Here is a 26,487-nt window from a genome sequence, read left to right on the forward strand (position 1 = left end):
TATTTCCAGATTAAATTGATTAAATATAAATACATGTCGGCATATTAACATGTAATTAATTGAGAGTAAAATATCCTACAAATTGCATTTTATTTTTTTATATTTATTATTTAGTTTTATATGAAATAACAAAGTTTTATCAAATATATTTATAAAACTGTATTTTAAAAATATTTATTTCTTCCCTCCTTTCTTTATTGAGAATATGTGCATGTTAATGGAATTGTATAATTGATATATTGAATATTGCGCTATAGCGCTTTTTTACGCGTTATTCATGTTTATTCATATGGCAGTGAATTTCTATATACTTTGCATTCTTTGCATTTTTGTTAATGCATATAGTTAATGAGTTCTGACAGATGCTTCGTCGTTCTAATTGAAGAAATTGCATTCATTAAACAATAAACAGATTTTCTATTTCTCTTTCGGGGGATGATACATAATCCAGAAAGGAGATCATAGATTATAGATTCTTTAATATTTTATATAGTATAAAACTATATATAAAGAATCACGCACGATTTGCAAAATATGATTTATTAATGATATTAAATTTCGAGTGACTAATAGTGGAACTAGTGTACAAGATAAGAAAAACTTGAATAGAATCTATTCCGAGAGATTAAACACATATATATAATCACATATATAACACATAAATATACATTATTATGCATATAATTTCACTCACCGGGTTGTATCGACATCGTGCTATATACTGCACCTGAGAGAGAAACACAATTTTTATATTATTATTAATTATAATTTAATTATCTCTTGTAGATTATAAAGTATATATGTATATATCTGTATGTATGTATGTATGTATACACACACATACACACACAAATTATTTATAAAATCATAAATATTAATTTTTAAGAAATTAAGTTTTTTATTTTTTTTTTAAATTATTTTTTAAATTTACATCAAAAATTTGTTTTTATTAATTTTTCCAAATAATTTATTTTGTAAAAACGACTAAAATCAAGAAATTGATTTTTAAAAATTGTTTTTATATCGTATATATGCGAACACTGATTAAAAAATAAATAATTTTAACGTTTATTAAAAAAAAAAACAAATTTTAATCAAAAAGATTTACTCACTCAGCCGACAATCGCCATCACTTATCTTCGCCAGTTTCTGCATTTATGTTGACATCTAAGACATCTCCATTCGGAGACACTCGAATACATACTGTCCAGAATGATCACGATCTCGCGCGCGAAATGATTAAATTTGCACTCCCAGTTTGCGACACTCCCGAATATTTTCGACATTTCCGATTTTCGACACTCCCGACTTTCGGCACTGTCGATTTTTAGTACTATCGGATACTCGAATTTCTTTCAATTTGCGGCACGTTTAATTTTCAGTACTTCCGAATATTTTTTCGACACTCCCGACTTCCGGCACTGCCGACTTTCGGCACTCTCGATTTTTAATACTTTCGGATACTCGAGTTTCTTTCAATTTGCGACACGTTTAATTTTTAATACTTTCAAATATTTTTCCCGATTCGGATATTTTCGACTTCGACACTCCCGACTTGCATTTTCGACTTATGGCACTCCCGATTTTTAGTACTTTCGGATATACTTTTCCCGAATTACTATCGATATTCATAACTTATAATTCCCGATTTTTGTAACTTTGTAACTTCACGACAATTCGACCATAAACGTAAACACGCGATGGGACACGACGTATCCTATTGTACGTATTATGTATTCCTGGAAAAAATAGCGAAAAATATGCGATTATAATTGCAAACTGTTGGGCATGATAATATGAGCGCTTTTCCTTTAAATGCTATAAATCCATACGATTCGAAAAAATTAAAACATTAAATATTAGTATCGAAAATGCGCGACTAAATATGATGAGTATTATTAAATATTCTGAAAAAATACATCTCGATTCTTATAATCTTTCGCTATTGAATGTCTATTCGCGGTATCAAAACTTCTTTTGTCCATTATCGTTATACATATACAAGGAGAGAAAGAAAAATCAAAGATTGACCAGATAACTATATTTAATGTATATAATAAGCGTTATATTATATTATATTAACTTTTGATATTAAACATCGTGCACGTACAATAAGTATTAAGGCATTTGTCGTAAAAACAAGTCACATTTGAAATAAACGAACAAGTGATAAGTACTTAAATGACAAGTAGTACACGAAATTAATAATCAATAGAAACTTTTCAATGTAATTCATATCATCTTATAGTATCTAATTAAAATATTTTATAGTAATCAATATAAAAATAATAAATCAAAATAATATTCGTAATCATGCGATTGCGCATCGTTCAAAGAAACATATCTAAACATACATACATATATCTGAACATTATTATCAAGAATATTACGACTTTATTTTGTTTGTTCTACTCTGTAATTTTAAGGAAAGAAATCCTTTCGTATGTCGCAGCTAAAAATATTTTATACTAATTATATCCTTTTCCTATCATTTATATAGATTAGATCGTTGTTAGATCTAATGATTGATTAGATTGTTGTTAGATTTTGTCATTTATAAATATGATAAATAACAGAAAGAATACTTGCTACGAACGTTTGTTTTAACAATACTAAAAAAATGATTGTCAAAAAATTATTAGACGAGTTAACCTATTGCAGTGTCTTCACCCGCGGATCGGAAATATTTTAACACTGCCATTAAATATTGAGAAGCACACGTGACTAATTGTATATAATGATATGAATGACATGCGATATTACGCTCGACAAAATTTGTCTTCGTCCGCGCTACTCGAGGTAAAATGATCCGAAAAACATTCCAAAGATGATCTCGATCACGCTCTCGCTAACCTCGCTAACCTCACTAATGGTGCGATCTAGCGACTGCCGCGTGAAATATCGTTCAATCGCGATATACATGCGACGAGTCGCCACATTTACTTTTATCGTTCTCTGCATCGTTGTTTTTTTTTCGACAGAATTTTCGAACATTGTTACAAAATTGAGAATGATACAAGTACTCACGATAATCTGACATACGCGCAGAGCATCGCAATCGATCTCGACACAATCACTATTTCGTGTCACTACTTAAAATCACAAGAAATACGAGAAATACGCGGGAGCGATGAACAAGTTGCAACTCGACTCGGGGATCTCGCGGCACATAAATGGCGACTGGTCACGTGAAGCCTCGCTCGATTGCTATCGATATATCGATTGCTGTTTCGATCGAACGCGGTCAAGTGCGACGCTTTGCCATCTTCGCGCGGAAAATATTTCGGCGAATTCGGTTGGCTACACTTTTCTTTGTCGTTTCTTCACAATTTTTCGCGATTTATAATGAAAATTGAGAAAAGGGCGCGCTTGGGATGCACACCTGATGTGCGAATTCGCCGTTTATTTATGTAGAATTCGTTTTCGTATGAGACGCATATCGAAACAATGTATATTTGTTAGAATTTGTTACCTTGCGGCACGATGTAATGCAAAGACAGTATTCTAACTCCGCATCATATCGTTTCACAGAGATGATTTTCAAGTATTGTTAAAAAATTGAGAGTGATAAGATTACTCACGATAATCTGGCGTACGCGCGATATCGCAATCGACCCCGTCGACATATTCACCATTCCAAGTCGCTGTTTAAAATGACGAAAAATACGAGATGTGCGGAGCGATTTTAACAAGTAGCATCTCGACGCCAACGACTCGCGGCGTGAAAATGGCTATTGCGTGAAGTCTCGAGCGATTGCGGTCGGCGCGTGACGTAACGCATGACGTGTGCGGGTGACGCTTTGCCATCTTCACGCGGAAAATCTTTGGGCGAATAAGGTTGGCTGCACTTGGTTTTTGGCGCGCGCTCGCCCTCGGAGTTTTTCGCGATTTATATATTGAAAATTGAGAAAAGACGCGCTCTCGACACGCACCTGATGCGCGATCCAAACGCGAATTCGCCGTTGATTTATTCAGAATTCGCTTTCCATGTGAGACGCGTGTATATTTATTCGAATTTCTTACCATGCGCGATGTAATGCGAAGACAGTATTCCGACTGCACTCCGCATCGCATCGTTTTCACGGAGATTTTTCAAATATTACTACAAATATCAAAGATATGTGACTAACTTACGATAATCCGGGGGTGATCACAATCGACGACCCTACTACGACATTCGCTTTCACCCGCAGGTCACTCGTCATCGACGAAATACGCGGAGCGATTTCGCCTACGTCTTGACGCTAATGACTCGCGGCGCAAAATGGCGATTATATCGATACTGAAGTTATCGTTCGATTGCGATCCGGAATCTTTTAGCGAATTCGGTTGGCTGCACTTAGCGCGCCCTGTAAGCGCGCTCTCATTCAATTTTTCATATTAAAATGATATCGAAAAAAAATTGATGAAGACAACTGCGGAAAGAATGCGCATCCAGTTTCGAACTCGCAATTTATTTATTTAAATTTCGCTGTTGAGAGACGCATGATCGAAACAATATATTTATTAGAATTTATTTACTCAATGTCGCGGGATGTGATGCAAAATAGACAGCTCTGTACTTTGCATCGCATCGTTCGCGACGGAGATTTTTTTTCAAATATTGTTACAAACATTAGAATAACATTGCGACTAGCTTACGATAATCCGGCGATACCGTAATTTCGCGATCGATCCTTCCGCGCTTTCTAGCCGCATCACTCTATTCCCGGTGAAATTACGAAAAATATACGGAGCGATTTCGATCGCGTCTCGACGCTAACTGATGTTTGCGACGATGTAATGGCGTAATGTCGTCTCGTTCGATTGCGATTCGTATGTCATTGCAAATATTTACGTATTATCGTTTATTATATATCGACACTCATGCACAACGATATGCGATCGTATCAATATATGTGTATCTGATCGCACATCATTTCTTCTCGATATTTCCGAGATTCGTCATTCGTCATCGTTATTGACGATAGCAGAAAGTAAAAGTTTTTTCAATTAAGAAAAAGAAGAGCATGTCCTGGAGGCAATTTTATGACGACGAGATACCGCGAAAGTGATACACATTGACATTTAAACGTGCACGTGGCCTGTTACCCAATGTATCTGCCATTGATCTGAAACTATATAGAAAAAGATTATAATCACACATATGTCTCAATAAATACGGCAATCTCGATAATATTCTCGATAACAAATAAAAACAATTGATCAAATTAAAAGCCTATATATCTCGATTAAAATACATGTTTGTACGATTATATTATATTTCTCCTATATTGCTACATATAGAATAACGAAAAATATTTCTGAAACGTAAAGTAATAAAATAAAAAAATATAATTTATCAAATGTTAGATTATATAATCATAATAGTTTTAAAATATATTAGATATAATTTCATCTCTCACGCAGATCTCACAGATGAATGGGATAACGTTCATTAGCACAAATGCTCTATTTCAAGTCTTTATCGCTAATATCCTTTATCCTACTCCTTTTTTATCTTTCCCGTCGATCGGCCGAAAGAGCTTTCAGTTCGCAAACGCGGTGAATCAACATCGAGTCGATGGGTCACGATCAACCCGAGAGAAAGAGAGAGGATTCCTCGATATATTAGACATCGATGTGCCGATCGACCATTTTGATGCACGACAGCGCTTCTTTGCTTGCGAAACAAACAGAGGCAATTTAGAAATCCTGGATAGATTCGACAGAGAAACCGATTTTATATTCCCTGCCTGCTGTTTTCCTTTTCTCTTTCCTCTTTCTACTTGGCTCTATTCGACCTATAATATCCCTCTCCCCATCCAGGTTTTCTTTACGTCCGGATTCTGAGATTTTTCCCATTAACCCACTACTGTCCGAATTTACTTCCCGCATTTTTACAGAGAAATTCGAGCTCACGATCTTCTACCGAGAGAAAGAAATAAACATTCCGTGCTCTTAAATATTTTAAACGATCGTGAATTAAACGTATAATTTATTCAGATTAAATTCGAATTAATTTAAGCCGGCCCGAGAGATTAGACTCTCGTTGGACGAGAAAGAGAAGAAACTTTACACGATATGGAAAAATTATAATTTCAATAACTTTATATGCTCGTGCAACAAAAATGCAGCATAAAAGTATAATTTTACACAAAGTTAAAGGATCAAGCTTATATACTTAGCTTATACAAGCTTACAACTATAAGTTTACTTTTAAGAGACTAATCACCCTGCAATTCTCTCTAACGCACCCACGAAAGAAACATGGTTTTGGGAACGGTGTAAAGACAGTGCAGTGCCTTTCTCTACGTTCGTTACTCTCGTTGATACCCTGTTTTCACGGTAAATTTAACCACCGCACATTTTACCGCGCTTTAAGCTACCAGCTTATACCTTCAAAACGCATTTCGTATGAGCGCGAATCCGAGCAAACACCTTCCGTAATGTCGGTGCATGTCACGCGTTTTTTTTCCTGGTGTTTTTTTTTTTCCACCACCGTCCACGGTTTCTGAAAGTAGCGTAAACACACACGGGCGACCATTTAATTAGACTTCTAGTTTAACCCGCGAACCTACCTTCGCTCGTAATTAGGTTCGTCGACCGTCGTCGTCGCACGTCGTTCTTGGGAACCGTAGATAAATAATCCGGTCGTGCGAATCCACACGTATCGCAAGAACTCCAGAACAACCACCGTCCAGAACATCAAGAGCCATAACACGCGCTGCAACGACATTTCGAACGCTAAATTGAGATGAGTGATATTAATGCGCAATGTTCTTTTTTTTTTTAATATAAAATGTGTGTGCACGTACATGACGAACAATACCGCAGATAAGCGCAACAATGAGATTTGAGCTGTATATTCGATTTTGAATTGGTTCAGTTCTACCGTCTGTTGTATAGATTTCAATAGATTTATCAGATTTCAATAAATACATTACATTTCAGTAATTTAAACGATTTGGATCAATCGCAATTTAATTGTACAATATTGTATAATATGGTACAACTGTCGTTAGCAATACTTTTTATTGTATTTGCTTCGAATTTAATTGAAATCTCGGAAAATCTCTAAAGGGATATGTAAAATGAAATATAATTCAACGATAACTTTACAATATCTCAAAACAGGGTTTTATTGTGAACTAGTCTATGGGAGCTTTTTCATACAAAAAGTGTTCTCCGATCGAATAAACGCAATTGGCAATTTTTTATTTTATGAGAACTGCGAGTTTTAACTGCATTTCCTGATTGCATGCGCATACAATGCCGCGCAATCTGAATGTAAAATGTTTGCGTCCGCGCGGCGACAATTAGAGAGATCAGACAGAGATATATTTCGTAGAAATATGTAACCGTATAATGTAAACGTGTCGTTGATACGCCTTGTCCAAATATTCGTGCAAACATCGAGGCACACAAAGAGGACACAATGAATCAAAACCGCAAAGAGGAGACACGCGCGTTCTTGCGACTCAAAGCGATCCCCGCGATATCCGCGTATATATATCACTGGACCTATATATGTATATTTCGGCGAATTTATATGCTAATTCGCCGTGCTCGTCGGGATTAACTTCCTGTTCTAGTTAACCGTCGCGAATCCGCGAGAGCTTGACCAAGCCCGTATCCCGGACACGACAAAGTCGCGCCGTCTCGCACAATCGAGCGACGTAAACATTGTTGCTGCACCGTGTGCCGCAACTCCACGAAATTCCGTCAATTGGACAAATCCGATTCCAGGTGTTCCGCAAAAATGCACCTCGTTGCCTAACCCGTATTGTCCCCGTCAATCGTGACTTTTCCCCCGGTTTTCTATTCAAAATACGAAAATAAAGTGAGTTTCTAACTTTTTATTAGGGCACGGGATTCGAGTATATCTTACCGAAGCTGCGGACAATTTTTTAGATTTTTTTCCTTTTAATAAGGATATTTAAAAATTATAAGCAAATATATCTCCAATTTAGCTGTGTGCACATTCAAAAAAAAAAATATATATATATATATGAGTGTAACAAATAATCCGATCTCCCATGTGCTATTGAATAAAAAGAATGTAAAAATACTGAATGGAACATATATTGAAAGCCCGGTCATATATCTTGTATATGATATTTAACTAAAATTTTTTTAAATGATAAAGTAACTTATTTTAAAAAATTACTTCAGTGTATGAGTGTGTTTGTCGCGTGCGTGCAAAATTACAATTTTGCAATTAAGCAATATTTTTTAGCATTAAAATTTATTAGTGATTTATTCTGGCTAATTAAAATCACGATAGTAAAAAGAATTTATATTTTAATAAAGAAATTCTTATATTTTAATAATAAAATAAATAGAAAAAATATGTTTTGCTTTACCGTGTTTACTCGTTAAGCATTATTCACTAGTGAATGAAAAATATTTATGCGTTAAATATTTTAAAATTGCTTACGCAGCACATAGAAAACATATAATACAAAATATTGCAAATATTAAATAAGAGAAAGTATTCACGCATTTTAAACTTTTCATTTTGCTGCGAGAAACATCTCTTCATGTTTGTTATATCCGCTTTACATATCTTGTATTATTTTTATCGTTATGTATATATACACACATATATATATATATATATATATATATTTATATATACATAGATGTATATTCTATTGTACAAACTGCGATATTTTATTTATATTTAACAAAATTATTTTTTATATTACTTCACAATGTGCTGTCTTAATTTTTAAACGCATATACATATTTTCCATTTTTCAAGTATACATTTTACAATGCTTGCAAACAGAATCATCATATTTCGATATGTAAATAATCTGATAAATAATTAAAACACCAATGTGCGTAAAATTATAAATAAATTAGACCATAGTCGCCATCTGTGATATTTTAAACTAAATGCTCCGATACACAAGTCCATATTTGTTGATAAAATAAAAAAAAATCGCTAAATAATCATATTAGTGCAAGATACAATGTGCAATAAAGCGAAAAAGCATTAATTATATTCAATTTTCAATATTTTTTGAAGTAAGATTTTTTTAATAATATAACAAAAATATAAGCTCATGTATTTTCTTGATATTATAGAATATTAGTTTCTAATTAATTTGCGAGAGAGAGAGAGAGAGAGAGAGAGAGAGAGAGAGAGAACCAAATCTATAATAAAATATTTTCTTCGCAGAAAAACTTGGTCTACCTCTGCCTACAAGAAAGTAAACATATTTTATTAGAATCAGCATACCTAATTGTAGAAAGAATAAATATTAAAAAAAAATAAAGGCACACATTTATAATATGCATAAAAGTAATTTTTCGAAAAGTTTGTTCACAAACTGTAAAATGGCTGAGGAATTAAAAGGACAATAGAGAAAGGTTGTCTTCTTCCATACTTAGTGTATTCGGAATTTTATTAATCTACATATCCAATAACAAAAATATATCATCGTAAAAAACGAAATTAAAGATAGGATCGCTTTATCTCCTCACCACCAGACTCTATGAATATACATATCCACTGATGACTATTGATTTCTTTTTCTACCGTTTAAAACAAACGGGGTAATGATTATAATTCCTCTCTTATTTATACAATAACCAGACAAGCTCATTAATCATACAACGACGATATAACAACATTACAGTTGCTGATAATTGGACGATTTATATTGAGTCACAGTGAAAGAAGTATCGAAAAACACACCAGAGATCGATCCAATTTGCGCACGAGACAAACGAATTGTATGTCATTTCTAACAATATTATATAGATTTTCTTAATAATAATAATGATCTTCTATTTTATTAAAAGTGAAGGGACGCGAAACTGACGGCGGACCCTCGATAAGAGAAAGGGAAGAGTTTAAATGTTAAATCGGCGATATAAATATCTCAAGTAGACTGTGCAACGAAAAAATATTTCTTGCGTTCTTTTTTTATCAATAATAAAAAGTGTTTTTTTTTTATTAATCATGTTTTTCGTGTACTTTCCTACACATGAAAAACGTGCTGCATATCTTCTAATGCATTATGTGTATGCAAATTGCTCAATTAATACCTCATTATATCTCCTTCGTCGAATTTATAGTATTCCCGATATAAGAAACAATCAGTTTTACATCTATCATGAGCAAGCGTATTATATGAAAGACACATTTGTCATTTACAATCCGCTGTGACAGAGTTTTGTTGCTTTTTATAAGTGCAACAATACTGATTATGTAGTTTATTCTTAATCTTATTAAGCTTGCATCTTATTAAGCTTAATGCTTAACATTTCGAAATAAATTTCGGCAAATATGCACTTTTTAATTAAATATTATCGAAAAACTACTGAACACATTTGGACTATAAGTATATTTTACCTGCAACGCGTCGAGATACGATGCAAAAGTAAACGCGACATACGCGACATACGCGACAATTTCATACAATTCTATTTATCGATAAAAATAAGAAAAATTAAGAAGAAAAAGAAAAAAGGGAAAAAAGAAAAGAACTCTTATGCTATTTCTTATTGATATAATCAACTTGCAATTTTTTTTATATAAAAAAGAAATAATAGATAATGCGGATACATTTGTTCGCAATTTGTGCTTCATGTAGTGAAAATACAATTTTCTTAATCTATATATATTTTATTGTTTAAAAAACATTCGTAATAATCTATCGAAGACGTAAGAGACAAGTTGTGACACAAAAATGTTTTCCGCATCAATTTTACTTTCTCATGGTAGAGCTTTACTTAGCAAATAAACATTTCAATTTCAATAATACATCCGTTTTACGGAGCCTTTATTGTAATATAAGCAGATTTGCGACATGATAAATTACAAAAATATAAGAATTAAGTAATTACAGAAATTTTTGAAAAAATAAGAACAAAAATTACTCTAAAACTTATATATGTTACAACTTTAATTTCGCAAAAAACTCTTCGAGAGCATTTTCAACACACGACAAAACATTCATTTAATATACACAATAAAAATAAATATATATAATATACTTGAAAATAAAATAAAAATAAAATAATATATTCGACACAATAGTATCCTAAAGAAAACCATACACTATAAGCTAAGAAAAAGAGAGAGAAAGAATTATTCGAGATATTCACAATCTCATTTATATAATTTTATATGAATAAAATCGCAATTTGTAAAGCATATTCAGTTTGTTGAGAGGAAAAAATAATACTCATCGGTACGCAATACAGTATTCAATGCAGGTACATTTAGTATGATTAAATGGCATTAATGCAAACTCTTGCGAGAAAATTTTGGCAATTGAATTCTGTACGCAGAAACATATAACGCACGCGGCTGTTTTATAAATTCTACGATTTCTAAATTAGCTTAAAACCATCCTGAGAATGAGATTGAAATATTAAGAATATCGTCTTATCATTCACTATCTCGTTCAGAAACAATAATTCAATCTTCTTTATAGTCTTCGAGTTATTACAACAAAAATCACACGTAATAGAATATTGACTTTAAACTTGTTATATACTATGCGAGAGAGAGAAAGGAAGAGTAAACTCCAAAGTTAACTCCGTATCGTCAAAGTTAAAGTGAACTGCATTGAATGATTTTATAAACATCAATTCCTAACTTTACATATCTCCTTCTGCGTCGCACGCATTTAGAACATGACAATGCAGTAAATGATAGTACGGTTGAAAGAGATAAAAATAGTAACGACGAGAGTAAATTCGTACAATAATCAACGCAGTAAATTTAACTTTTTGCCTATAATACATGTGATACTGAACGTACCGATAACAAAGCATCATGAAGAATTTTTTTTTTCCTTCTCAAAATCATCATAAAACAGAAGATTCAACTTAATGATGTAAATTCCACTATCTATCACAATCCGAAGTTGCTCAAAGCATTTATATATTTTTATTTTCTTCACATCGGGGAGTTGATGATTATTTGAAGAAAGTAGCTCCAAAAATAGTCGCTTAAAACGCACAGCGTATCTCATAGAAAGCTCTATATAAACATTACGAATAACAATATAAGCGTTTTATACTAACAATTGTCGATAAAATTAACAGCATAGAATTTTCTATGGAAAATGTAAACGATATTCAGCTTAGCGAAAATTCGATTCGATAAAACGGTTTATTGAGGCGGATTAAGAAACAAACTTTTATATGATGAACGATATATATTACTCTATAATCACATAGCTTTTGAAAGGCAGTACTGGCTCTCTGCTGTAAAAACTGGTCACTTCTCCTTAGAATGATATATGAATCGGGTTGTAAGAGCGAGCAGGAACTGTTTAGAACAACACGATATTATTTGTCATAAACATATTGCCGATAGATCGTATAACACAAAATTATAAAAAAAAGATATCTCAAAAAATATATTCAATGCTAAAAACATGAATATCGTATTTTATGTGTATTTTTTTCGTACATACCATTTCGACAGTTTTAGCCATTTCACGCAAGAGAAATCTATAATTCCTTCAAAGCGCAATTATCATGGTTCTATATATTGAGATAACGGCTGTCGAAACATGTGTTGCTAGTATTAATAAATTGATAAAATGTAAAAACAATCGCGCGACGTTGATATTCTCTCCCAGTATGGCTCTATGTCGTGGGTCCAACTCCGTCGTACGTATTTCCCTAATTGTCTCCTTAAACCTTGAATCTACAAATACATACTCCACGAAAAGCGATCTCTTTTATTACATTTGTTATTTATTTGCTAACGGTAGCCCGTCTCTTTCTCGCAAATATTTTTATATTTTCGTACTTACTTTCATTCGCATACACGCACACAAATATATCGCATATTAATGCGCTCGCATTCCACACATATGTCACATTCACTTTGCACACTTGCTCTCGGAGGTCTTAGAGGAATATCTAGTATTCACGAGTATAACGCTATACAATTGTAATAATTTAAAGAAATGTATTAAAGATTCGCGGAGCCATAGCAAGAGGTAGGACGATTCTTGTAGATCGTACCTTCGATATGAACTATTGATAAATTGAACTAACAATGCACACTGATCACACACAAGTAATAAATCGTTGTCTAGTTTTTCTATTTTACATACGAATAGTAGTAGTGCTGCGAGCCTTCGACGAGTAATAATTAAATAGAATGTTCTGTAACTGCAATATTACTTCGTAATAGTTATCCGCTTATGAAAAAAGTTTATTATTTATTTTATTTGAATGTAATGCACATTTGGTTGATACAATCAATTATACCAGAATTATATCTATACGATAGAATTTATCCTTTATTTTAAACGCGAAATTATATTGCAATCACAAGAATCATGCCCTATACATGGATATTTATGTTACAAATTGAAATAAAATCCAGTAAAATGGATATATACGATAAATTTGCATTTTTCAAAATATTGTTTAAATTCAATTAGCACGTTTTCAACTGTTTTTATATATTGATTAAGTACATATTATAATCTAGCATCATTATAAATGACGAATGTTTATTGAAATTACAACAGAGTAAATCTAATCTAATCTAACTCACATTAACCGAAGAGAAGCCTTAATTGAAAAGAAACTAGAATTAAACTAATTTGCAACTATTTTGAGACACACCTGATCTCACGTATACTTCTGATCATATATCTTACTAAACAAAAGCAGGCAATTTTTTATATGAGGACATTCGACATGAGAACAATCACTAAAATTCCGGTTATTTATTGATTCGCTTATTCTATAATTCGATTTAATGTGTATTCAACGTGTTCCAGATCATGCATGGAATATTTTAACAATAATAGTTAGTATCGCGCGCGCGCGAGTATAGAAAAAAAAGCAACATTACTCTATGAGAAGAAGGACATCACTGATATACAGACTATTCATTGATGAAATTTGGACCACTGAATTAATAATTTAGTTGCTAGAATAATCAGTTAATAGAGCATTGGTCAAGACACACAAAGAACATGATTCCAAAGTGAATATCCAGCGAAATCTTCACTTGTATATCACTCTATGTTGTTTCCCTTTTATATTTTTTTTTATTTCTGACTATGCACCGCGAAATTGTTGATCTCGTAATTATTTAGACAAATGTAAAATCGCCATTAAAATAATCGAGATGTTTTTTTTATTTTTTTTTTTACAGATAATTTCTAAAAGAAATTATTTCTACATTTAAAACAATTAAAGGTAATAATTATTAAACTATTATTTTACTTTTTCTATTACAGATATTAGATTTTAATAACATTTAATAACTGTTACCATCACTTTTGATTTAAATAGAAATAAAATTGATAGAAATTATCTAATATAAAATAAAAGAAATATCCCAATTATTTAAATTGCACGACTACACATTTCTAATATTATATATAAATTATCATTTTAGGAAAGTGCGCACATTTTTTCTTATTTTCTCTTTTTTCTTCTACGTAGCACTAGAACGTCTTCGAATTAATTATTCAAATTATTTGCTAATTATTTAATATTTTCTTAGTTGCTAAAGCCGCGCGTAAATAGTAAAGGAAGTGTGCATCGACGTAGCAACAGAGTAGCAATGACAACAGCGATATCAAGGCAGTTTCGCGTCGATCGAATAGTTTTGCTTGCTTAATCGAACGACAACTCATAATCGGACCAATCGGAATCGTCGGAATCTGAGAAGAAAGGGATATCTTCTAAATCGAGATACATCCAACGATCGTCCCTTTCATCGAGGAAATCCCATAAGATCAGTTGCTGCAAATAGTGCAAAGCCGTATCGTCACGTTCTACTTATATCAGAATGCAATATAAAGTATATGAGGATGTAGCTCGATCATATTTTTTATTCAGAGAAAATATTATATCGCTTGCTATCCCGTGACAAAAACGTATTTGTCGACATTTTTAAATGCGACAAAGAGAATCAATAATAAATATATTTTTGCAAATAATAAGAAAGTAACACTTACATGCAAGATGTCGATATCAGCATCAGCAGTATTGCGCCTCTGTCGAACAGGTGGGCCCACGTCTTTTTTAGTCCCATCGGGAAGTGCGTGAAGATAGAAACATTTATTACCAAACGGACACTTGCCGCGACCCTTGTTAAAGTACTTGCAATCTTTGGTACTATAAAAAATATAACAAAATGTTAGAGAACTGAAATAGAGGCAAATTATGATCGATTATAACATTTCTAAAACTCACCTCAAAGCGCCTTTATAATCCCTTATTAATTTTTCCTTCTCTTCTTTTGTGTCCACCCAGTACATACTAGGACAAACAAAGTCCGAGGGAATACGACATTCCGGGCATGCCCTTATAATTTTATTGTCGAACTGTTTTGCTTGACGCCACTTTCTGATGCAAGTTAAACAGAAACAATGATTGCAATTCGGCAATATACCGAACCTTTGTTCTCGCGACGACTCCTCCATTATTGTTTCGAAACAAACGCCACAAGATTTCTCTTTGCTGCGTTGGATAGCAAAAGATAATTCCATATCTACTTCGTGCTGTTTCACACATGCCTGTGATAATTATCAAACCATAATTTTTTAATCCATTTAGAATTCTAATTAAAAATATTTAATATATAAAGAGAATAATTCATAAAGTATTGTTTTCTCAAACACTTAACAATAGCAATAAAATTCTTTTTGTTAAAATTTGACTTTCTAAGGGACAAATAAAATAGCACTGTCAGCAAAGCAAAAAATAAAAACAATCTAATTCCTTTTTTGTAAATAGAATTGGAAAATGTAAATAAGAAAATCTCTAACAATTAAATAAGTAAATAAGAAAATTTTTAACTATTATAAATCTCATTTTATGTATCTCAATTTCATTAAGAAATATTAAGTTAAAGGCTCGAAAGAAAAATAGAAATTTAATAGATAAAAAATAACTTAATTTAAATTTAATATGCAAAGTAATAATTTGAGCTTACATTTGTATGTTTCTTCCTTAATTCTTCATTGTGTGGGTGAAGGGCGCAGCGGCTGCAGAACTCGCAAATATCACCGTGAAGATATGTGCAATTTGTATTTCTACAGATTCCAGTTGCTTCTGCATATGGACACAAAGGTTCTAAAGAGGGATTCGAAGCTTGACCAGATGGATTAACAGCTTGAGCATACGAAACTGGCTTTGATGTACTCGTTGATGTTCCCGAAGCAGATGTTCCATCTGTAGAAGATGATCCAGCAACTGGAGATACAGCTGTAGGTATAAACTCAGGTGCTTTTACCCAATCTTCAGCAGTACGTTTATCAGTTTGTCTACAACAAATAAGCAAATACTATCTAGTAAAATGGAAAAAAAATGTAATGCGATTATAATCAAATATTATACATTGTTAATGTACATATTGTAACAAATGTATTATAATTTTTACAAGGGCTATCACAAATTAATGCAGCATAATATGCAAATAGCACATTCACCATCATGAGTCACCAGTGATCTACATTAAACTTTTTATTTACGCCTCATAGGTCATCGGTAACCGTGATACAATGATGTGTTAATATGCAATTAATTTGTAAAATTGTAATTATGTTTAATAATAATAGAAAAGTGTATCAAAGTACATTAGTAAACAAATTAATATTTATATTTATTAAAATTGAAAAAATGATTAGATATAAATCTCTCCGATACAAAAGAATCCCAACGATATGAATAGAAATTCATTTTATATCGAAGAGATTTATACATAATCATCTTTTCAATGTTAATAAATATAAATATTGATTTGTTTACTAATGACTGACTTTTTAGTCAGTCAGTCTAAGATATGTTTGACGTTGAATGTGTCAAACTTACTTATTTTTCGAAGAGTTTGCTGTATGACCCGAGGCAGAATTTTCTATCGCATTAGTTTGCACAACATCGCTATCCGCAGTACCTGAATTATGGCGAAAGCGGCAATGATTGCCAAATTTACATAAGCCATGTTTGAAGAAGCGACAAGCAACATTGCAGGCAAGGCTGTTACTCGGAATTGTCATTGTCTCGTTGACATTTGTGTCGTTCCTAGTCGCTTGTACATGTCGATATCGACAGTTGTTTCCCTCGCGACAAGCACCATTTTTGAAGTATCTGAAAAACGAGAAATGCAATTTAGTCACATGAGAAATAGAAGGAAAGGAATTATGGACGAAAAGAGAAACGCTCGCGTCGTGTTTAAAGTCGTTAAGAGATTCGTACCGTTTCATAATATACAAATTAACATATTCGCGAAACGTCAATATTTATATTATTGTATTCATCCGTCGAGCATTGTCAGGGGTCCGCGGTGTTGCTCGGACAGCTAACCTCTGCATCTCTCTATCCGCGAAGCTCGATCACGAACAGGGTAACGTCATCCGCGTGGGGCTCCCAGGATTTGAGACGCGTAACGTCTAGCGCAGCTTCTTACCGGCAAACAACACTCTGCGTCCAATTGTCGGCCATTTTCTCGCTCCTCCTCCGTCGTAACGGTCGCAATGATGATCGACGACGCGTCGTTCCCTCGGACGATGACGAGTCGATGCGAGAACGTTTGTCGTCGAGAGAAGAGAATACACTACACTCTCCAAGTGGATCGTTCCGGCTTTTCACCGAAAATCACCGGGGCAACTTCTCCAACTGAAAAACGTGACGTGACACCGCGAAAAAAATACACACATACACCCTGCGGGTGCGATCAAGACACCTCGAGGAGATGCGCGATGTATATGTCATACACGAGCACGAGTTCACGTGCGCGCGCGCGCGCGTCCGCTTCTTACTTGCTCTATCCCTCTCTCTCTCTCTCTCTCTTCGCACTCGCTACGTGCAACACACGCGAATCTCTCTCGCCGAACACGCTGCTTCCTGTTTTCTGTCCTTCTCACGATATGACGTATATCTGGTTCTATCGAATCTCAAGGTCGTCCTTTTAAATTTGTTTCCTTTTCCGATCTCCACTTGTGCGTCGCTCCATCTTTCTCCACCGCAAGATTTTTTTTTCCGTTCTTGATCTTCCACACAATGTAAATAATCCGGTTTATTAACCGCGGAGAGAACGCGGGCTTCTGTAATATTTTTGTCGAATTTTTGCGATGCGCGACAGCGCTATTTTCCCAAGATCGGTGTACATTATTATTGTTTCTTTGAGAGTAGATGAAATATTTTCCGTATTTTTGTTAATCATGAGATTTCTAACGCACTTTCGCGATTCTAAAAAAACTGACTGTCAAACGTCAGATGCGCGCGAATATTCATCGGTACTTTTATATTAACAGAGGTCATTGAACTCGACCGAGTTGCTTCGTTTGTCGATATGTACTAATTGAATATTATATTTCACAGACAAAAGCTGGACAAATTCATTCGCTATTAAGAAACAAAATTCCGAGATTTACAAAGAAATAGAGCGCAAAGATATTGATCTGAAAAATAATATATAATGTCCACGGAGATTTCTTTGCTAAAATTCATATTTTATTTAATGCGAAGGTGCGTTCGGAAATCGTACTCGTAGGGTCGAATAGAAATTTTGGATTTTTTGTCCTCGTTTCTGATTGGTGGATTGAACTATTCTACCTACGAGTAGAATTTTTGAATGTGTCCCAAATATAGAGCTAAAAAAAATACTGTCACTAAAATCGGAAGCTGGTGGCAACACTTCTTCCACGCGAGCGCAGTTTTTTTCTTTTAAATTACATTTGTCATATGCGATATAAAAAAAAAGAAATTAATCGTATCATAGTAATGCGTTACAAAAATTTATTTCTCTCTCGAAATCAAAATTTGATATAAAATTAATATTACAAGATATATGTTAAATATTTCGAGGCAATATATCACATCTAAACAAACCTTTAAGTTGCCGCACATCTTATATCTTTTATATTATATAGCGTCTATCTTTTTTTTTACAAGCGTATTGGAGGTTCGCAAACGAATTTAAAAAAATTAATTAGTAGCGTAAAATTCGCGTCGCGATTTTCGCGTGGTTTGTCGAATTCAATTATTCCGAATGAGAAACGTTCCACGAAAGGACGCAACGAAAACCGGCTCTCGTCCGCGCGTCGTCCGACTTCGATAATCGCGTCGCTCAGTTTCGAACGAAATCGCGCGAGTCATCGACGTCGCGTCCGCCGCAATTTCCGCGAGCAGCGTATGTTTTTTTCCTCGAACGAACGTACGTTATCCGATTCGTCTATACATGGCAGCGTATTTTCAATCCTTCGTCTCGTTGATGTTTAAACTCGACGTTTCAACGACTGATTAACAGGTAGAGAAAACATGGCGATGCCGAATGGGTCCTTTTCATAACCTAGATGTTACGATGCTTGAGATCATTATAATTTGCTCATGTGCGAAATACTTCTCGCACGTCATTTTGCGCTCAAAAATAACTTTGTTGCATCGAGGCTTTTCTCCCCTCTCGATCCATCTTATTTTTATTGTAGGTAAAAAAAAAATCAAAAATCTGCCATAAATGTTTGTATTTTAATATGTTTCTTTGACACAGAATATTATCATATGCGAATTTTGCAAGTTTTTTTAGATTTTTAGTAATAGTTGCAATATTTGTATTTTTTGTTATTTATTGAATTGCCAATTTTTTATTTTAAGTTTAAATATGAACTAATGTGAAGAAATGCCTTTTTATATGCAATAAGTAACAAAAAGATGTATTTTTTATTATTAACGTTTATTGTGTTATATTTTCAGGTACACAAGAGGTGAACTAATAAATAAAAATGGACTCTGAAGGCAGTTCAGTATCCGTGGATAAAATTGATGAAACTCAATCAGAAACTAAGAATAACTCTGAAAATGATAATGATAATACTAAAAGCTGTATCGAGAAGGAAGAAGATAAAGGATCTGATAAATCATCATTCGATGAAGATACTGCAGAAGTGCATGGTGAAACAAAAGAGGCAACTACAATTATTTCTGAAAAAGAAGTAACTGCATCAAATATAGCTGATGAAAATACTGCAGAAGCGCATAATGAATCGAATAAAGAAGCAACTACAATTATTTCTGAAAGAGATGCAACTCCGTCAAATGTAACTGAAGAAGATACTGTAAAAGTATGTAATGAATCGGATAGAGAAGCAACTACAATTACTCCTGAAAAAGATGCAACTTTGTCAAATGTAACTGAAGAAGATACCGCAGAAGTATGTAATAAATCGAATAAAGAAGCAATTACAATTACTTCTGAAAAAGATGCAACTCCATCAAATGTAACTAAAGAAGATACTGCAGAAGTGCAAAATGAAACAAATAAAGAAGCAATTATAATTGCTTCTGAAAAAGATACAACTCCATCAAATGTAACTGAAGAAGATGCTGCAGAAGTGCAAAGTGAAATAAATAAAGGAACAACTACAATTATTTCTGAAAAAGATGCAATAGATGATTCTGCTACATATTTACAAACAACCATTGAAAAAGATAATAGCATAGGAATTGAGGTGCTATCATCTGAAAAAAATACTGAGATTGTAACAATTGAAGAAAGTAATGTAGTTGAAAATTTTTGCAAAGAAAGTGCATCAGCTAATGTAGACAAGGAAACAACAGAGCTAAGTGCATTCAATTTGACAGCAAAATCTAACACAGAACAGTCATTAAATCTTGAAGATTCATGCAATATATCAGAAAATAACTGTGCAAAATTTTCTAGTGACAAAGTCATAAACAATTTGGAAACATTTAAAGACAAACCTGAATCTGAAGATTGTGATATTCCAGATGAATCTAGTGTTAATGTAGATGATCTGCAAATATCTCAAAAGGATGTTGATCTGTCAAAAAAAGTGGAGTCAGAATCTTCAGACAGTAATTTAGAAAATCTTGATAAAGATTTGTCTGAGAAAAACATTGAACCTGAAAATACAGAGTTTATACAATTTTCTCATGATAAGCATGATGATTCGCAAATTGAAGGTCAATCTATAGATGCAGAAGATCCATTTGGCGGTGATAATCTTACTTCTGAAAATGTTGAACCAGTGGAAACTGATAGCCTGCTAGTCGACGATGAGATTAGTTTTAAAAATTTATATGAACAAGGTGATAATTTACAGGATGCAGTAAATGCTAGAAACAATGATTCTAATAATGATAAACTTAATGTTGATTGCACATCAAATGATGGAAAAGATACTAATACTAAAGCTATGGACAATATTGCTGAAGAATCAAATAATGTACCAATCACTATTGATTCTCTTGAAAGTACAGCAATGGATACTGACCTCCCAGATACAAATATATCTGAAACAGAAAATACATCATCTACAAAATTATCAGATAAGCAAGTTGAGCAGACCAAAAAAACTATTGAAGAAATTACACCCATGGAAACAGATGAGGAACAAACTGATGTATTACCAGGACAAGATGACGAATTATGTATTATCCCAGATAGTATGAAAGTAATAATACCTAATAAATCAGGTGTAAAAACTGATAAAGAGCAAAATAAATCTGCACTTGAAAAAGATAAGAAAGATGAAACAATACAAAAAAGTAGCAAATCTAATTCTGAACTTGAGCAAGATGCTGACAAGAGTGAACCTAAATCAGCAATTACGAAAAATAAAAATAGTAAAGAAGATAATACAGTGGCTATTCAAAAAGAACCAATAGTAGAAGTACAAACTGCAACAACAGACATTATTAATATTGATGATGAGTCAAAGAGCTCAGAAGTAGAAGAGATTACTACTAAAGAGATATGTAAGCAATGTGGTGAAGAAAGAGCATGTAAAATTCGGGTAAAGATTGGTAAAGAAAATTATCATGTATGCTCAAAAACATGTAAAGCATTGTTTAAAGCAGCTAATAATAAAACAGTAGACATACCACACCAAAGAGCTAGCTCCAAACGAGAGAAACGTTGTGCATCTTGTTTATTAATTATAGAAGCGAATGACGAACGAAATCTTTCTTGGGAAACCATGGAATTTTGTAATGAGGAATGTTTGGGAAAGTTTCAAAGAAAATATGGAAGTTATTGCAAGAATTGTAATGGTACAGTTCAAGCAGTAAGTTTAGGCAAATATTGTGTGAGATTTGGATGCGACGTGAGACAATTTTGCTGTTCAACATGTTTGGAGGAATTTAAAAAAGGTTTAAAAGTATGTAGTTACTGTCAGAAGGACATAAGCTTTAGCACAGACGGATTTCTCGCGCCAGTCGGAGAGAAAGGACAATTTAAAGACTTTTGTACCCAGGATTGTATGGAGAAATATTCAAAGTTGAATTCTTCAGAACCTCCAACCACAGAGAAAAAGCCATGTAGTGTCTGTCAAGAGGTGTGTATAGATAGTAGTTTTTTTAGATTTTCAAATACTTTAAATATATTAAAAAATAAATAATTTTTAAATATAATGAAATTTTTTTCTTTTTTATAGGAAAAACTTGTACACTGTGAAGTTCAGATATATAATAGCACTCCAGTAGCTATATGTAGTGAACCCTGTTTTGCAGCATTTAATTTTGTAAAACAAGTTAATCCTGAGCAGTGCTCTACTTGCAAGAAATTTTTTGAATTACCAAATAAGCAACATTTCATCGTATTTTACGACAATGAGCCCCATACATTTTGTAATAAGACATGCTTAAATATATTTATCATAACAAATAGAAAGATAGTTCCATGCAATTGGTGCAAAGTAAAGAAGTATAACTTTGATATGATTAAAAAGGAATTAAAAACAGGACAGATTCTGATGATGTGCAGCTTAAATTGTTTGACATTATATCAGGTATATTGTGTTTGTGTTATGTATACTAATATATTTAATAATGTGCAAAATATAACTTATTTTTTGTTGCAGGTTTCCATTAATGCAGTATCTGCGAAACGAATTAACTGTGATTTTTGTAAAGAGTATTCCTTAGCACATTATCATCTCACAATGTCAGATGCAACAATACGTAATTTTTGTTCGTATAATTGTGTCATGAATTTCCAAGCGCAGTATACTAAATCCCCCATAACTATACCTTCAAGCGACGATCCTACGCCTGTACCTACGGGTGTACCCAAAAGGACCACGTTATCGCAGAAAAGCGCAAGTCAAACCGCTCAAAAGCCCAGTGACATACAAAATAAAAAGACCATGCCAGTCATCTCCTCGGTGACCAGCTTAGCCTCGATAGGAAATGGACAAGCAAGCCCGAACTCGCAACAAAATATCATGCCTACGAGCGCGATATCGAATCAATCGGCCCAAATTGTCTACAATCAGCAAGTTATTACTAGGCCACCTACTCCAGTGAAGGTTCAGAATAAGACGACTCAGTGCAAACCTTTAGTGCATACGAAAGGGGTTTCCGTACGTCCTCACCCTTGCACAAAGTGGACGCAGACGAAGGAAGAGAAAGTTCAACAAGTGCTCGTACCTATACCAGTACCAATTTATGTTCCGTTTCCGATGCATATGTATAGTATGCCCTTTCCAGTTCCAATGCCTTTTCCACTGCCTATTCCCGTTCCTTTATTCATACCTACTACGAGAAACAGCGCGAAGGGAATTATGAAAGATATCAAGAAGATACAAGAGAAGATACCAGCCGATCCGTATGAAGCCGAGCTTCTTATGATGGCAGAGATGGTAGCTACTGAAAAGAAGGCTAATGACAGCGATTTGGATTCGGTAGACGATAGGTAAGATGCATTTTTTTATATTGACTTAAACAAGTATTTGAGAAAATGAAATTGTGCACTATAAATGTTGTATTCTGTTTGTCTCATACACCAAAAGCACATATTTTTGTTTAGGGAAGGTGACACAGCTGAGCAAGACAATTTACATAGTGATGGTTTCAGTCCGGAAGCGGTTGATTCCAATAACGCGTTTGGGGATGACATGCTGCAAATGGCATTAAAAATGGCAACAGGAGAATTAGACGAACCAGCAGTCGATCTGGAAGCTGCCTTGACGCCGAATACGATTACAGCTACGCAAGCACCGCCACAACCGGAAAACACTATGGACAACGATGGTATGCAGTATATCATTCCGACAACATATATGTACATTTTAATAACTATGTCTATTGTTACCTATTATTATCAACTATAGAACAGATCGATATGATCAGTTTTCCTAAAGATGAACTGAGAATTAGTTTTAATAATTTTTATTTTTATGCAGTGCAATCGGAACGATTAATGGCCGCCTCTAGAGGAAGGAAACGTGTGATGCCATACAAACCGCGATCAACGCAGAGCAAACGAATGAGACGCGTTTCTGCTACAAATGACATGCCGTTAATGCCACCACCGGAACCACAACCACCTCCGCAGCCACGCATTATGGAACCAATAGAAAAACCTGATGCAAATATGGCACTAAAATATACATTTGGTGTAAACGCATGGAGACAATGGGTTGGTAATTTTTTTTATGTATACAGTTATTTTATATATACAATTTAGCAGGATGTGAAAGATTATATACATATATGATATAAATAATTGTTTAATTATAGGTAATTGGAAAGAATGCCGAATTAGAAAAACAGATTACACCAATGAGGAAAATAAAGTTGTTCAAGACAGATCTTTTACAACTTACTGCGGATGAGTTAAATTATTCTTTATGTCTTTTCGTGAAGGAAGTAAGAAAGCCGAACGGTGCAGAATATGCTCCCGATACAATATATTATCTTTGCCTAGGTAAAAAAAATGTTCTACTATTTTATAGTATATTTGTACTTGATAGCTTTTGTTTTAGTCTGAAACATTTCTTTCATAAACTTGTTTTAGGAATACAGCAGTACCTGTTTGAAAATAACAGGATTGACAATATATTCACGGACTCATATTATGAGAAATTTACAGACTGTTTAAATGAAATAGCGAAAAAATTCTCTGCATTATACAACGAAGCACGTATGTTTTGTTATTCGTTGCATTATAAATTTCTTATTTTTATTTTATCTTTACTAATGCTGTAACCTTTATTTTACAGAATATATAGTGACTAGAGTGGAGGAAGAACACTTATGGGAATGCAAGCAATTAGGTGCCCATTCTCCACACGTCTTATTAAGCACACTTATGTTTTTTAATACTAAACATTTTAATCTTGTGGTAAGTCTAGTAAGATAGCTAATAAAAATTATTATTATTATTATAAATTTCGATAAAACTAGTTATCACAATATTGTTATAGTGTTAATAAATAATTTCTTTAAATTTTTGTAAATTTCTTTTTCAGACAGTGGAAGAACATATGCAACTTTCCTTTTCTCATATTATGAAACATTGGAAACGTAACCCAGCTGCTCAACCTACAGCAATGGCAGGCAAGGTTCCTGGTTCAAGGAATGTTCTTCTTAGATTTTACCCGCCGCAATCAGCTCTTGGTTAGTTTCATTTTTTTTTCTATTAGTAATAAAAATTGTTTATTGATAGCAATACATTAATTTATTTATTATGACTTTTTTAAAGAAGCTAATTCAAGAAAAAAGAAGGTATATGAGCAACAGGAAAATGAAGAAAATCCATTGAGATGTCCTGTTAAGCTGTATGAATTTTATTTATCGAAATGGTACGTTTGAATATCAAGAATAAACAAAATAAAATTTTACTTAATTTAATACATTGATTTTAATAATATATTATATGTATTTCTTGAAATATTTCAGTCCTGAAAGCGTTAAAACACGAAATGATGTCTTCTATCTATTACCAGAACGCAGTTGCGTACCAGATAGTCCAGTATGGTATTCGACGTCGCCCCTTGCAAAGGAACACCTCATCAAAATGTTATATCGTATTAAAATGGTTAAAGAAATTAATGTAGCTTTACTAACAAGTTAATTTCATATATTATATTGATCTCTTATATTGTTAAACAGTGATTCAAATATGCAAAAAATACACAATTAGCTATTTAATACTTTGACTGCCATCTGAAAATTTGAACTTAATTCTAGATCTACAATGTTTTTATGCTATATTGTTTGTTTAACCATAAAGAAACTTCTGAGGGTTAGTACCACTTGACAGAAAGATTACAGATATGAGGTCTGTGTGCTTGGTTTTTAGCAATAAATTTTCTAGAAAAACACTAGTCTATAATAATATGTTTTAATTTTGCCTACTGAAACACAAGCATGCGGATCAATATATGACTTTAAAGTGTTAAAAAGCATGACGATGATAAAGATAGAATACAGATGATTATACAGAAATTAATAATTAAACGAGTTTTCCAGTTTCTATTGTATATTTTTTACTTCGCAATAAAAAAATGTATTAGCTACATAAAGTATGTAAGGTTACAAATATGTTTATTTTTATCATTTTATCAATAGCTATTCAATTGAGATGAAATTATCAAGAGAGAAAGAATTTAATTTATATTCTGTTCTGAGGTATGTGTTTAATTCTATATTTTTACTTCGTTTTTATGATATATAAAATACAATTGTTACAAAATCCTTGTTTTTTGTAAAATTGCAATCAAGAAAGAAGAAAATTATATATCATTATTAAGA

The 26,487-nt window shown here is 33.1% G+C and overlaps 3 protein-coding genes across 11 annotated transcripts in view; 1 reads left to right on the forward strand and 2 right to left on the reverse strand.

Annotated features, from left to right (window-relative positions):
- The window catches only part of LOC114932676 (Protein tyrosine phosphatase 99A), a 277,310-nt gene extending 275,837 nt beyond the window's left edge, over positions 1 to 1,473 (reverse strand). The window contains exons 1-2 of the mRNA XM_029304992.2: positions 1,113 to 1,473; positions 695 to 727 (exon numbers count right to left, since the gene is read on the reverse strand). Of these exons, the coding sequence (XP_029160825.1) occupies positions 695 to 727; positions 1,113 to 1,155 (76 nt within the window). The 5' untranslated portion in view covers positions 1,156 to 1,473. The remainder of the gene's footprint in view (positions 1 to 694; positions 728 to 1,112) is intronic.
- A 570-nt stretch (positions 1,474 to 2,043) lies between these two features.
- LOC114932680 (putative E3 ubiquitin-protein ligase makorin-1) lies at positions 2,044 to 18,146 on the reverse strand. Of its 6 annotated transcripts, none has more exons than XM_085482769.1 (7): positions 17,399 to 18,146; positions 16,804 to 17,079; positions 15,926 to 16,256; positions 15,184 to 15,506; positions 14,946 to 15,105; positions 6,561 to 6,706; positions 2,044 to 5,117 (listed from the first exon to the last, which is right to left on the reverse strand). In XM_085482769.1, the coding sequence occupies exons 1-7, from the start codon at positions 17,431 to 17,433 to the stop codon at positions 5,027 to 5,029; spliced, it is 1,362 nt and encodes a 453-aa protein (XP_085338895.1). In that variant the 5' UTR covers positions 17,434 to 18,146; the 3' UTR covers positions 2,044 to 5,026. The 6 variants fall into 6 exon arrangements, 5 of the variants coding, with proteins under 5 accessions (XP_085338895.1, XP_085338894.1, XP_029160833.2 ...); XR_014924686.1 differs by lacking the exons at positions 2,044 to 5,117; positions 6,561 to 6,706 and adding exons at positions 9,378 to 12,277; positions 12,426 to 14,730 and having other exon boundaries at positions 17,399 to 18,126; XM_085482768.1 differs by lacking the exon at positions 6,561 to 6,706 and having other exon boundaries at positions 5,040 to 5,117; positions 17,399 to 18,130.
- A 753-nt stretch (positions 18,147 to 18,899) lies between these two features.
- On the forward strand, positions 18,900 to 26,261 carry woc (zinc finger protein without children). 4 transcript variants are annotated; one of them, XM_085482905.1, is made up of 12 exons: positions 18,900 to 19,240; positions 19,684 to 22,286; positions 22,386 to 22,739; positions 22,812 to 23,644; positions 23,759 to 23,982; positions 24,135 to 24,370; positions 24,472 to 24,658; positions 24,749 to 24,874; positions 24,954 to 25,075; positions 25,203 to 25,350; positions 25,436 to 25,535; positions 25,633 to 26,261. In XM_085482905.1, exons 2-12 carry the CDS (start codon positions 19,713 to 19,715, stop codon positions 25,805 to 25,807), a joined length of 5,079 nt encoding a protein of 1,692 aa, XP_085339031.1. In that variant the 5' UTR covers positions 18,900 to 19,240; positions 19,684 to 19,712; the 3' UTR covers positions 25,808 to 26,261. The 4 variants fall into 4 exon arrangements, with proteins under 4 accessions (XP_085339031.1, XP_029160888.2, XP_085339033.1 ...); XM_029305055.2 differs by having other exon boundaries at positions 25,439 to 25,535; XM_085482907.1 differs by having other exon boundaries at positions 23,807 to 23,982.
- Positions 26,262 to 26,487: the final 226 nt, after the last annotated feature.

The sequence above is a fragment of the Nylanderia fulva genome, unplaced genomic scaffold (assembly GCF_048542155.1).
Source record: "Nylanderia fulva isolate GAGA-0341 unplaced genomic scaffold, ASM4854215v1 Scaffold22, whole genome shotgun sequence".
In the NCBI taxonomy this organism is placed as follows: Eukaryota; Metazoa; Arthropoda; class Insecta; order Hymenoptera; family Formicidae; genus Nylanderia; species Nylanderia fulva.

Coding starts and splice junctions, on each gene's coding strand:
- woc (XM_085482905.1), top strand. CDS start 19,713: ATGGACTCTGAAGGCAGTTCAGTATCCGTGGATAAAATTGATGAAACT. Junction 22,287..22,385: donor CATGTAGTGTCTGTCAAGAG/GTGTGTATAGAT, acceptor TCTTTTTTATAG/GAAAAACTTGTACACTGTGA. Junction 24,371..24,471: donor TAAACGCATGGAGACAATGG/GTTGGTAATTTT, acceptor GTTTAATTATAG/GTAATTGGAAAGAATGCCGA.
- LOC114932680 (XM_085482769.1), bottom strand. CDS start 17,433: ATGGCCGACAATTGGACGCAGAGTGTTGTTTGCCG. Junction 16,257..16,803: donor GCAAACTCTTCGAAAAATAA/GTAAGTTTGACA, acceptor TATTTGTTGTAG/ACAAACTGATAAACGTACTG. Junction 15,106..15,183: donor GATTATAAAGGCGCTTTGAG/GTGAGTTTTAGA, acceptor TATTTTTTATAG/TACCAAAGATTGCAAGTACT.